This window comes from Homarus americanus, unplaced genomic scaffold (genome assembly GCF_018991925.1).
Source record: "Homarus americanus isolate GMGI-L3 unplaced genomic scaffold, GMGI_Hamer_2.0 scaffold48220, whole genome shotgun sequence".
Classification (NCBI taxonomy): Eukaryota; Metazoa; Arthropoda; class Malacostraca; order Decapoda; family Nephropidae; genus Homarus; species Homarus americanus.
The window spans coordinates 872,682-885,756 of NW_024755060.1; the positions used below are offsets into that span (position 1 = coordinate 872,682).

Genomic DNA, 13,075 nt, shown 5'->3' on the forward strand with positions numbered 1-13,075 from the left:
TGTTGCTTCTGTTGTTGTGTTCCCGTTGTTGTGTTCCTGTTGTTGTGTTCTTGTTGTTGACATGTCGTTGTTGGTATGTTTACATTGAGGGAAGAAGGAAGGAAGTATCTACCTTATGTAAATTACGTTATAGCGACTCAACCTGTATGTTATTATAATGATATATGAACCTATATTAATATGTGTGTGTATGACTGCCACTTACACACACACACACACACACACACGTACACGTACACACACACATACACACGTACACACACACGTACACACACACGCACACACACACACACGTACACACACACACACACGTATCAACTATGCATTCTGACATTTTGAAGTACTAACACGTCCGCTGCACTACTCTCCCTTCCTCACCTAGCTAACTCTCCCTCCCTTACCTAGCTAACTATCCCTCCCTTACCTAGCTAATTCTCCTTCACCTAGCTAACTATCCCTCCCTTACCTAGCTAACTATCCCTCCCTCACCTAGCTAACTCTCCCTCACCTAGCTCAGTCTCCCTCTCTCACCTAGCTAACTCTCCCTCACCTAGCTAACTCTCCCTCACCTCACTCTCCCTCCCTAGCTCAGTCTCCCTCTCTCACTCACCTAGCTAACTCTCCTCTCACCTAGCTAACTCTCCCTCCCTCACCTAGCCTCAACTCTCCCTCCCTCACCTAGCTAACTCTCCCTCTCTCACCTAGCTAACTCTCCCTCCCTCACCTAGCTAATCCTCCGTCCCTCACCTAGCTAACTCTCCCTCCCTCACCTAGCTAACTCTCCCTCCCTCACCTAGCTAACTCTCCCTCCCTCACCTAGCTAAGTCTCCCTCTCTCACCCAGCTAACTCTCCCTCACCTAGCTAACCTAACCTATATATACCGGCGCTTTTAGTAGGGATATTTGGGCCCAATTTCGGGTTACTTATAGATGACATTGTAGAACACATGAGAGAGAGAGAGAGAGAGAGAGAGAGAGAGAGAGAGAGAGAGAGAGAGGTCATTGGGGCCTGTTGTGGCGGGGGTCAAGGAGTGAGAATGAATTGTCGTAAAATAAACTGATAATCTGTGTATGTACGTCCGTTTGTTTGTATGTTTGTGTTTACCTTGTTTGTTTTATGTGACATCTTTTTATAACGTGTGTTTGTAACATTATATCACTGTAATAACGAGGTGCTAGAATTATCACCTGTGTGTAAGAATATGAGTTCACCTGTGTTATCACCTTTGTGTTATCTAATATACTATAGGACTAGGTGTGTGTCTGTCTGTCTGTGTTCTGGGCAGCCGAAACGGCACAATCGTTTTTCATCAAACTTGGTGGAAAAATCGCAAAAAAAAATCTTAGAGTGGAACAAACCTGGTCCCATGTCGATGGTTTCTTTAGGGAGGCATTAATTAACCATTTTATTTTATGATGGAAAACGATGCAAGTCTACGGACTTGGCGCACCCTCGTTCGCTGTATGCTAGCCAAGCACGGGCGTTCAAACTTTCACTGGGCACGAAGGGCCCCGTGATCACTTGTTACGGTGAGGCAGTGTTTATTGTGGTAACCTTGAATGTTACTGGTTCATTGTGTCTGTTCATATTTAGGTGTAAACTTTGTTATGGTAGTTATTTAGGGCCTCTCTCTCTCTCTCTCTCTCTCTCGCTCTCTCTCTCTCTCTCAGGCCTCTCCCGTACTTACATCGTTTTCTTTGATCAACACATCACCCCAATAATTTACATTCATAATTCCTTTATTCTTTTTTTCATTTAATACCTGATATAATTATCTATTGTTTGTATAGAAAGAATTATTCCTTATTGTTATTAATTTATCAATTTTATTTTACAGGTAAGAGAATATAGTGAAAGAAAACGGATCTTAGTGGAGGGGGACTGAGGTAAGTTGACATGTTTACTCTGTGTACAGTATGTATGTATGTGTGTGTGTGTGTGTGTGTGTGTGTGTGTGTGTGTGTGTAATATATCAGAAGGTAAATGAACCGATAAATAGCAATACACTGAATGAAAATAAAGTTAACTCCACCTTGTAAGTAACTTGTTAAATCTTGAAGTATTTTGTTAATATCCTCATGAAATTAACACTTAAAATACTGCTGTGTGACGAGACAAGGTTGTGTTATTTGTTACACGTGATGGAGAGGTGTGTTAAAGTGTTATGGAGGCCAGTTGTGTAGCATAGGGACTTTGTAACATAAGGAAGAGTGTTACTTGTGTGTTGTAACGTGTTGAGTTTTTCTAGTTTGGGTTAAGTTGCAGTAACAGAAGGGAGTGTTACTTGTGTGTTGTAACGTGTTGAGTTTTTCTAGTTTGGGTTAAGTTGCAGTAACAGAGGGGAGTGTTACTTGTGTGTTGTAACGTGTTGAGTTTTTCTAGTTTGGGCTAAGTTACAGTAACATAGGGGAGTGTTACTTGTGTGTTGTAACGTGTTGAGTTTTTCTAGCTTGGGTTAAGTTGCAGTAACAGAGGGGGTGTTACTTGTGTGTTGTAACGTGTTGAGTTTTTCTAATTTGGGTTAAGTTACAGTAACAGAGGGTAGTGTTACTTGTGTGTTCCAAGTCACAGTAACACTCAATATATTTACGCATCTATTGCCATCACTCCTCAACTAGGTGACCTGCATCGTTCGTAGTCACAAGATAACCTTAGATAACAGACCCAGCATCTTGCACTGTGAGGGGTGATCGTAATGCAAGTAGGTTATCATTGAAGTAGTCAGAGCTTATAGTGATGATGTGTCAAGTGTACAGTCAGTCAAAAAAACTACCTGTACTCGGGGTGATCGATAAATCCCATAATGAACACTGTGACTCCTGTTGTCTCGGTAGGGTTGTCAAAATCCTTCGTCCGTTGTGCCATATTTTTTCAACACAAGGGACTATATGGATAATAATGTCCCCTTTAGTTTGTTGGTATATGATTGGTGTATGTCATCTGCCTGTGTTGCAGAGATGATGTTTGTAGCATTAGTAGACATGAAAAATTCTGTGACGAGATACCGGTATGGCCAGCACATGGACACAACTAGATAATGTGATGTAGACGTGGCCAGAATTAGGTTAAGATACACACACCACTGGCAAGTTGATGATGTGCCCATTCCGGAACACTCATGAATTATTTAACTACTTCAGTGAATCAGAAAGCTTTGAGTATATTCTGACAGTGTATCTTAAATTTGGTAGTCCACACTGATTAGTCCTCAATTATAATATAACATATGACGTACTCTATTACATCCTTTTGTGTATGAACCTTTGTCCTATGTGGCAGTGAGCAGTGATAGCATCCTCAGTGTCGCGACCTGACTCAAGTACTAAGACTAGGCCAAATTATACCACAATCTTATCTAGGGTCGACAAGGGTTAAATGTACGTGTGGTTAACATAGTTTAATGACCCACCACATGAGGGAGATATTATCAATGTTGGAAATGCTATATCTTAAGTGATATTTCCGATCAGCGATTCTTATCAGGGCAATTTTTTTCCATCTTACTTTTTTCCCAGATACTGTTGTGTTGTGGCATATCCTGGTGTCTGGGGGAGACAGTGTGTATGTGTGTGTGTGTGTGATGGTACATCAGTTATCAAGTTGGGTCTGGTCTTTCTGCCATGCTTAAGGTGCTCTCTGCTAATCCCAGCTCATCTCTCTACCACCTTCTTGCCAATGGTTAGTGTGTAGGTGTGTTAGTTTTGTGTTAATCTACGAGTATAAGACTGTGTATATGTGTGTTATGTTTGTGTTCATCTATAAGACTGCGTGTACATTTGGCTTCACTTCGGCGTTTACCACGTAGCATTGCCAATCCTCTCTCTCTCTGAGGTCTGAATCCCGAACTCTGAAGTGTGAATCCGAAGCATTCTCTAGTGAGTGGGCGGGAGAGGGGGGGGTTACTGGGGTTGAGAAGGGAAAGTTTTAGTTGTCTTAAGCTGTTGTTCCCAAGCTGTTGAGTGGTGACTGGAATAAATCAGAAGTGACAGACATAGAGCTGTAGGCAGTGTTCAGGGAGGGAGAGTCAAGTGATGATAGTGGTGTTTGTCTGATGGTGGTAGTTGTGGTAGTGGTGGTGATGGTAATTGGTAAAGGGTGGTAGTGAAGATGGTGGTGATAGGTACTGGTTGTGGTGATAGTGGTACTGGTGGTTGTGGTGGACTGTGTTAGTGGTGATGATGGCGGTGGTGGTGTAGATGATAGTAAAGCTGACGGTGATGGTGGTAGGGTGTAAGTGGTGGTAACAATGGTGTTTATTTCTTCTCCATGACCGGCCATACTCAAGTACGCTTAACACACCTCCCACATCATCATGTTAACACCTGCCCACTATCCCTTCACATAACACCTGCCCACTATCCCTTCACATAACACCTGCCCACTGTCCCTTCACATAACACCTACCCACCATTCCTTCACATAACTACCCACTATCCCTTCACATAACACCTGCCCACTATCCCATCTCCATTATGATCTATCTGTCTATCACTTGAATTAAAAGAGGGTCACTACTATTTCTTACTGGAACCTTATGAACAAAGTGTAAACTAATATTTCAGTAAAGTTCCAAACAGAAAAATGTGATAATTTCTTGTTGTGCAGCGCGACCGAAATACAATGTAGTTTTATGGGGCCATTCGCACGGACGCATAAATATCGTTCAGTGATACACAATTCTTCATGTCTCGGTTGAGGATTTCAGAGGAGTGTTTGTTTTGTGGCGCGGCAGTTGGGTGTCAGTTGTGGTGGAGTGAACACTTCTCTGTGTGTCTCTCTCTTTCTTCTCTGGTAACTTATGCTGTATGTTATTGTGTATTTGGATATATTTTACATTATCCTCTTCGCCACTGATTGGTCTGTAAGCCACTTGGGCGGTCGATCACGTCTCTGTTGCACTGTTTGCAAGTACTTGATGTGTTCTGGCTCCAAGAGTTTACAGCTCTCACTACAAAAGTTATCCTCATTGTTTTTTGAACTTGTGGGGCGGGCGTCTGCCAGCTCCAGGTATAGACACTTGATTGAGTAGTGCTGTGGGGTATGAGATGTTTGGATTCACACTCAGGATGGGTTGGAGAAAGGAAACTCACTATGTGCTCTCATGTATACATGTTGTATTGGATGTACAATGCAGCTTGGTGCTGGGAAGTGGCAGCGTGGTTACAAGCGTGATGTAGAGAGAGCTGGTTGGTGAGGATGCTCAGAGGAGGACCAGCTTGTGGGTCGCCATGCTCCCCGGCGGGAGCGAGGACCGCCAGGCAGGCGGAGGAGGTGTTGCTGGCTGGTTGGTGTAGGTACAAAGAGACAGGTCACCACGGGGTCAGGTCTTAAATAGCGGGGGTAGGCGTGGCTTAGTAGTTGACCCCCGCTCCGTGATGTATGGCGGCGCTGGTTGACCTAGACCACGAGGCATACACTGGGGAATTGGTGGGGTCGGCTCCTCAGCGACAAACAGCGTTTGTTGGGGAGGAATCCACTACAGTACCCTTTGAGATGCTTGTAAACTTCAGTTTAATCACCCCTTGGCCGCCTGTAGTATAAGCTAGGCAGCTGCAGGTGTTCTAATCTCTTTGGGTAACTGAGGTGCCGTAGGGCGGTAGTCTCTAGCTGCTTAGCATATCTCGGGGGCCAGACGGGGAAGCACCTCACTCTTGATGAGCGTTACGGGGACCGACCATCAACGTATAACTACATAATATATATTTTATTCTTATAATAGTTTATTTATATATTATAATCATATAGCCTGTTCATAAATAAGTATATCATCGTCTCATGGCCTATTTCACACCATGAGCTTATAAATCAGAATATATAGTGCAAAATACACTGTAGCGCCATTTAGTGGGTGGAGCCACCTTTTACACATACTCTTCAGGTGTTTAATATTAGTCATTGCATACTGTACACAGAAGCCTTCCTCTTGTTTACCTCCCCCGTCACGAGCTGAAGTGACGCACTGCTGGAAAAAAATTTCGGTGTGAAAGCGGGGATTTTGGGCACCAGACGCGCGTTTATTTTGTCACCTAGAGAACTCTAAAGTTCTGGGTGTATTTTTATGCATCGTGATTTGGAAGTACAGGCATTCTACTATTATGGAATTCAGCTCTGAATCGATTTTCTTCTATGGTATTTCTTGTATAAATTGATAGTAAAGGAGATATAAGCAATATTTAAATGGTCCTGTCGACGAAATCAGCGTGTGTCGACTGTACTGTATAATGATACAACCCTCACCAACCATGATGTGCCAGTAGGGGGTCCGGGAACACAGCGATAAATTACGTTAGGTTTTTAAGGTTGGGTTGTGTCTGTACCGCCTTATTTTACCCCACAATTACCCTGATCCAAAGCCCTGCCCAGACTTCAAATTGTTGGATGGAGGAAAGGGGGCATATCTCCATAACCGTTCATTTGCACTAGAAATTTCCAGTAAATTCGATTGATTTATAACTCAGGCGAAACACACAAAAACGTTCGGGTGAAAAAGGTCTAAGATATCATAGTTAACCCATTAATACTCTCCGTTTTCTCTGGCGGCCAAGACCCTGAGTGTTTACACCCGTTTTCTCTCATGTCCAAGATTTTCATTATTTACATTCGTTTTCTTTCACCGTGACTGTCTGACTGGGGTCTGTATGAGGTAGAACCACACTAAGAATATTTTGTTGTTACGTGTTGAGTATAAACTTGTGGCATCGTACTAGCGAATGACACGAACTCATAACTCCTGTGACATTGAATGCTTAGTGGTGAGAGGACTGTAGTGTATTAAATTGACCGGTTGTGATGTGTTAATAATATGGCCCGGTTGTGATGTGTTAATAATATGGCCCAGTTGTGATGTGTTATTAATATGGCCCAGTTGTGATGTGTTATTAATATGGCCCGGTTGTAGTGTGTTGTTATGTCTGCTGGTTGTAAATATGTATACAGGGGTTAGTTATGATTTACAATATTTACAATACAGTACTTGTCGCCGCTTGGTGGTTCATTATTGGTATTAATGGTTACAGTGTTGTTGTTTGGTAAAGACAGTGGTGGGTTGGTTAGTGTTGTTGTTACTGAATAAACAAAGACAGTGGTGGTAGGTGAACGTTGTGTGTTTGTAGTGACGCTGATACTCCCAGTGACCAAAACACACACACACACACACACACACACACACACACACACACACACCTCATATAATAGGAAAAGATGTACCTCTTGATGTTATATCCATTCACCTGAGAGAGAGAGAGAGAGAGAGAGTGCGTCGTTGTTACAGGTTGTGAGTCAAAGGGGTTATTTTCACCTGAGTGGCTTACCTGTAATATGTTACCTGTCAAGGATAACGTCAAGTAGCTCTCTCTCTCTCTCTCTCTCTCTCTCTCTCTCTCTCTCTCTCTCTCTCTCTCTCTCTCTCTTGTTATCAGTTAAGTTAGATAAGTTTAGGTTAGGTTAGCTTGGGTTTTGTTAGGTCAAGTTCGGTTAGATTAGGTTTATGTTCTTTTTTAGGTTAGGTTACGTCAGGTCTGGTTAGGTTAGTATTGCGTTGAGTGTCAGTTATGGCGTTACAGCGTCACTTGATGGGACACACTTGGGTGGCATCACTGTACAGGTGTAAGACCTTGAAGACCCCTCCGCCCCTTGTTTATTTATTATTTTTTATTTTGTTGACGTCTTGATTGGTGTTGCGTGACTGACTTGACCTCTGTCTTGACCTGGGGAGGGGTGGGGGGAAGGGAGGAGGGTGGGGGTGTGACGTCGCTACAAAACAATGCACTTCCATCCACCTCGCCAAGACGATGTTCCACATTTGAAGGCACAATTCTGTACAGTGCGGGCGGTCATGTGTCGCCAGAAATTGACTTAAGAAAAATATAAGAGAAGTGATGAATAATATTAATTTTGGGGGACTGTGTTAAATAATTCCTTAGTGATATTTAGACACACACACACACACAGATATTTTTTTTTTGTGTTAAGCTAAAGATGAATTGCTAGTATTTTGTTGTGCATACTTGTGGTCTCTCTCTCTCTCTCTCTCTCTCTCTCTCTCTCTCTCTCTCTCTCTCTCTCTCTCTCTCTAGAACAGTCGGAATTGGGCAGTTTAACTTTAATGACGTCACAGGTAAGGGCTGAGTTAGGCACTTTACCTCAATGACGTCATCCAGTACCATTACTACCCTGGTCCTTAAAATTACTTACAAGAGACACTTAAAAATCTAAGTAATATCACTTCAACATTCATCACGGGAGATATGATTGTGTCTTTAAGTAATTTTTAGTGTGGGGGCTATATTAAGGCTATTTAAATTATAGTATGGGGGCTATTTAAATTATAGTATGGGGCTATGTTATGATTTTAAATTATAGTATGGGGCTATATTATGACTTTAAATTATAGTATTGGGTCTATATTAGGGCTCTTTAAATTATAGGTCAAGAGAAGTAATTTAATTTGTAATAAAACTTCCTCGGAATAGTGAGTGAGGGGGGGGGGGTGAGGAGGGAAAGAGTTTATAGGTTGGGAGAGATTACAGTGCGGGATAAGGCTTTGACAACAGTGGTTTCCTCAGCTGGGTGTAATCGTCTCGTTCACCAGATGAAAATACTACAGTTACCATAGGATGAGTGGTGGATGAATTAATGTTGTAAGTAAGGTGTTTTATTGTAAAAGGTGGCAAGTAAGAGCAAATGGGTTAAGGGTAATATATATCTTGTATAAACAGCAGTAGCCAGATAGCTGGACAGACAGACAGACAGACAGAAATATAGTCACAGAGATAAATTAATCGATAGATAGATACGCTGTTAGTGCTAAGATAATTGGGTTGTCAAGTTTTAAGTCTTCCTTGTGGCCGTATATGGACAAGTGGATAATGACACTCACAATGTTGCAACTTTCCCACATGTTGTGTTGTGTTGCATGCGGTGAGTTAGTGAATAATTGTACAAAAACTTGCATCACCTGATGGATAAACACCCCCTCCCAGGTGTTGGGGTGTTTATTCAGTTTTCGGGTTTGTCTTAAGACTATCCTTATACCTTTTCAGTTACCCACTGGCGTTACGTTTACTAATCGTTAGGTGACTGTAAAGTAGCTGCTTTGGCAATCTATTGTCGTCCATGCGGGTAACATGGCCAGTCAAGCGTAGTTGTTCATGGATAATGGTAGCCTCGATGCTCTTACAGTTGGTGTCAGCAAGAATACTGGCATTTGTTCTCTTGTCTTCCCAGCGAATTCAGAGAATGGGATGTAGACTACGTTGGTGAAAGTTATTAAGTGCCTTGAGGTGCCTCCTGTATGTGATCCATGTCTCGCTGTCATATAGCAAGGTGGGGAGGACCACTGCTCGATATATGTGTAACATTTGTAGATAATTTCAGCTCCCTACAGCTGTAGACACGGTTTCGGAGTCTGCCAAAGGCTTGAGATGCATATCTGACCCGATGCTGAATCTCTTCATCGATGTCCGCGGTGGTGGACAGGTGGGAGTCGAGATACCGAAAGTGGGTAACATTAGAGAGGGTAGTACCGTTAAGATGGATGGATGGTGGAGGTGTGTCTGAACCAGGGGCAGGTTGAAAGAGAATCTGCGTAGGTGTTCATTATCTGTAGGTGTTGTGTGAGCGACGAGGTCGGTCATCTTCATACTGAAGTTCAGTAATGGATTGGCACTGGCATGGGCAAGGAAGGCAGCCAAGAAAATGGAAAAAGAGAATTGGCGCCACGATGTTGTCTAAAACACTTTGTGACTCCGAGAGGAAATTTTCTGCATCAGGAAGACCTCTGTTAATCCCTTCACTGCGGGTTCCGGACAACGATGTTAATATTTTATTTGGCGAACGTCAGACCAAAGGAGGTCTTGGGCGATAATCTTGCCAGCTGTGAACAGCAGCGAAATCCCGCGGTAGTTGCCACAGTCTGACCGGTCTCCCTTGTTCTTATAAATATTGATGATGGAGGCGTCTTTAAGAGCATGGGGGGATTTCCTCCCTTTCCCATATATTCTCCAGGAGAGAGTGGAGACGGCTGGTAAGTAGAGGTCCTCCTGCTTTATACACCTCGGCTGGGATTCCATCAGGCTCTGATGGCAGTAGCTACCTCATCCCGGGATGGACACACACACACACACACACAGTATTTTAAAGATTATTAGGGATATAAAGCGATATACCAGTCTTCACTTACTAATACAGTATACAGTAGAAGTAAACTAATACCAGACACGTGTTGTGCCCGGATGCTTCTCCAACACACGGAAGTTTCACCTCCCACCTCCTGCCATCACCCTGTACGCTTTGTCACCTCTTCTATATACTGTTTATATTTATGCATTTATTATTTGTGTGTGTGTGTGTGTTGTCTTGGGCTGAGTATTTACTTAGGATGATCATGTCATAAATACCTCCAAGGTCAGTATCCTCGCTAACTCGGGTGCCAAATGCTTCAACTTTTTTTTCTCACTTAACAATCGCAATAATTTTTCCTTCACCAGTATGTTAAAAAATGAGTAAAATGTTAAAATTGAATTAAGTGGTAAAAATAATGTTAAAAAAATAGATAAAATGTTAAAAAAAATAAGTAATTTAACTTCGTGTTCCAGTTGTTTGTGGCAGAGATTCGTCACGCTTGTGAATTTTACTTCCAATCTGATATATTTTATTTATTTAAGGATCACCTGAAGAATAGCACCACTGGTTTATTTTGTCTGATGATTAAATGCCTTATGCTGTACTCCCGGGGTTTTGGTTAGGTTAGCGTTAGGTTTGGTTAGGTTAGGTTAGCGTTAGGTTTGGTTAGCGTTAGGTTAGCGTTAGGTTTGGTTAGCGTTAGGTTAGCGTTATGTTTGGTTTGGTTAGCGTTAGGTTAGCGTTAGGTTTGGTTAGGTTAGCGTTAGGTTTGGTTAGGTTAGCGTTTAGCTAGGGTTTGAGTTAGGGTTAGCGTTAGGTTTTGGTTAGGTTAGCGTTAGCGTTTGAGTTTAGCGTTAGGTTTGGTTAGGTTAGTTTAGCGTTAGGTTAGCGTTAGGTTAGCGTTAGATTTGGTTTGGTTTGGTTAGCGTTAGGTTAGCGTTAGGTTTGGTTAGGTTAGGTTAGCGTTAGGTTTGGTTAGGTTAGGTTAGCGTTAGGTTTGGTTTGTGTCGTTTTTTGTCTTTTTCCCCTCAAGTTGTCATCTCTCCCGCTCAGACAACACACATCTGTTTCCCTTGATTAACTTCCACCAACTCATGTGACCAAATCAAGATCTATGGTCGATAATGAGGATAATTATATAAAATAGAATATCGAGCCACGTAAAAAACTAAATTATTCTTAAAAATTTTCATTATCTCTTCTATAAACTACTTAAGTGTACAGTATATAAGTGACAGTAATAAGTCCTGTCAGTTCTCCGTCCCATTCATGAACCCGAAATTTATGGACCTGTGAATCCGAGACCTCACCCGACCCAATGAACCATCTTTGGACCCAACCTGAGGAAAATTGATGCAAGAAATTGACGCAAAATTACCAGTGTGACGCCGCCTCATAGTTGATGGGTATCTCTGTCTGTTCGTCATCATAATAGGCTTTACACCTTTGAGTGACCTGGGCAGTACAATCAAGGTCAGAGGTCATGGAGTAAGGTCATCCCAAGGTAGGAAGTCTCATTGGAACACTGTCACCCAGAGTCATCACGTCATCATCGCCCACTAGTGATGACATTGAGAAGATGACGAGTGTGTAGGAGTGTTTAGTGAGGTTTTATCTGTGTTTATATGGACTGTTGGTGATAATAAATAAACTGTATAGACGTTAATTTATAGACAGTAATGATAATATTGGTGTTAAATACTTATTCCCGAGCAAGTTTATGTGTGTGTGTGTGTGTGTTGGTAAGCGAGCAAGTGGTCTAGTCTGGGAAGAGAAGGGAAAGGTAGGGTGAGAGAGAGAAGGCGGGTGAGGGAGGGAAGGTGTGGGTGTGTGTGTTTTAATTTGCGGTTTACTGAAAGAGCATGGCAGCCAAAAGACTAAAAATATACATTTACGTAATTGGGGTATGGATAACTGATTGCCAAATAATATACAAGTAACAAATTGTACAAATATGATATATAGTAACAAGTGGCGGGGATGAGGTCATTCAACTGGGAATTTAAAAATAGTAACAGTACAAAAGTAAGTTTGGCAGGGAGTGAACACACTGGTTGACTGCGAGTTGTTGATAATTTTTACAATAGTTGGGACTGAGCTGTCTCATAGCGATCAGTACGTGCTCGTATGGGCTGGATGCGGTTGTGGTGTCGAACAGCAATTCGTGAACGAGGGATCTTGGGTGGAAGCAGGAGACGGTGTCGAGGAGGTGCCGAAGTTTCTCCCCAAACTTGTTGATGAAGTCGTGGCGATGATCAGAGAGAGCCGAGAGGGTCAGTGTGTTGAGCGTTTCTTGATATGTGGAGTAGGAAGGGGAGAGAATAATCTTGCATGCCCCCTTCTTCACTTTTTCTAGTTCTCGTTGTAAATCAGTAAAGGAAGAAGACCTGGCAGGGGAGGCATAGGTGAGGGTAGGAAGTATGAATGTTGTGTAAGAGCCCAGACGTGGGAGCTCCGAAGGACTTGAGACGATAAAGGATGTAGAGACAACAGCAGGAAGATTTGACGGTTGTACTGACGTGGGGTTTACACTTGTGTTTGTTATCTATAGTGACGCCGATAACCTTGGCGGATTCCACAACCTGGAGTGTGTTGGGGCCCAAAGTAATGGTTGGAGGAGACGTTGATGTGCATAACCATGGTCTTGGTATGGTTGATGGTGACCTGGTTGTTGGCTGCACAATTTTGGAGACTGTTCAATATATCCTGGAGGGCGGTGTTGGCGGGAGCCGAATTGTTCACACTGATCCCAGTGGTGGAGTCGTCGACATGTTTCCAGCAGTCCCATCCTGGTGCCTTGGGGGACGCCTCAGGTGAGTGACTGAAAGGTGGAGACAGCCCCTCCGAAGCTCAAAGCCTAGCGGCGGTCACTAATTCGAATGCCTTGGTGAAGTGAACGAAGATGACAGCCACAGACATCTTGGGTTTTTCCAAATGGCGGTACTGTATATG

The 13,075-nt window shown here is 42.8% G+C and overlaps 1 protein-coding gene across 5 annotated transcripts in view; it reads left to right on the plus strand.

Moving 5' to 3' along the window:
- The window catches only part of LOC121856341 (b(0,+)-type amino acid transporter 1-like), a 99,334-nt gene that overhangs the window by 14,344 nt on the left and 71,915 nt on the right, over nucleotides 1–13,075 (plus strand). The window contains exon 1 of one of the 5 annotated variants that reach the window (XM_042351831.1): nucleotides 3,607–3,679. The exons of the other annotated variants lie outside the window; for them this stretch is intronic. Within the exon in view, the coding sequence (XP_042207765.1) occupies nucleotides 3,622–3,679 (58 nt within the window). The 5' untranslated portion in view covers nucleotides 3,607–3,621. Of the gene's footprint in view, nucleotides 1–3,606; nucleotides 3,680–13,075 lie in introns of those variants that run through there. 5 annotated transcript variants of the gene reach the window in all.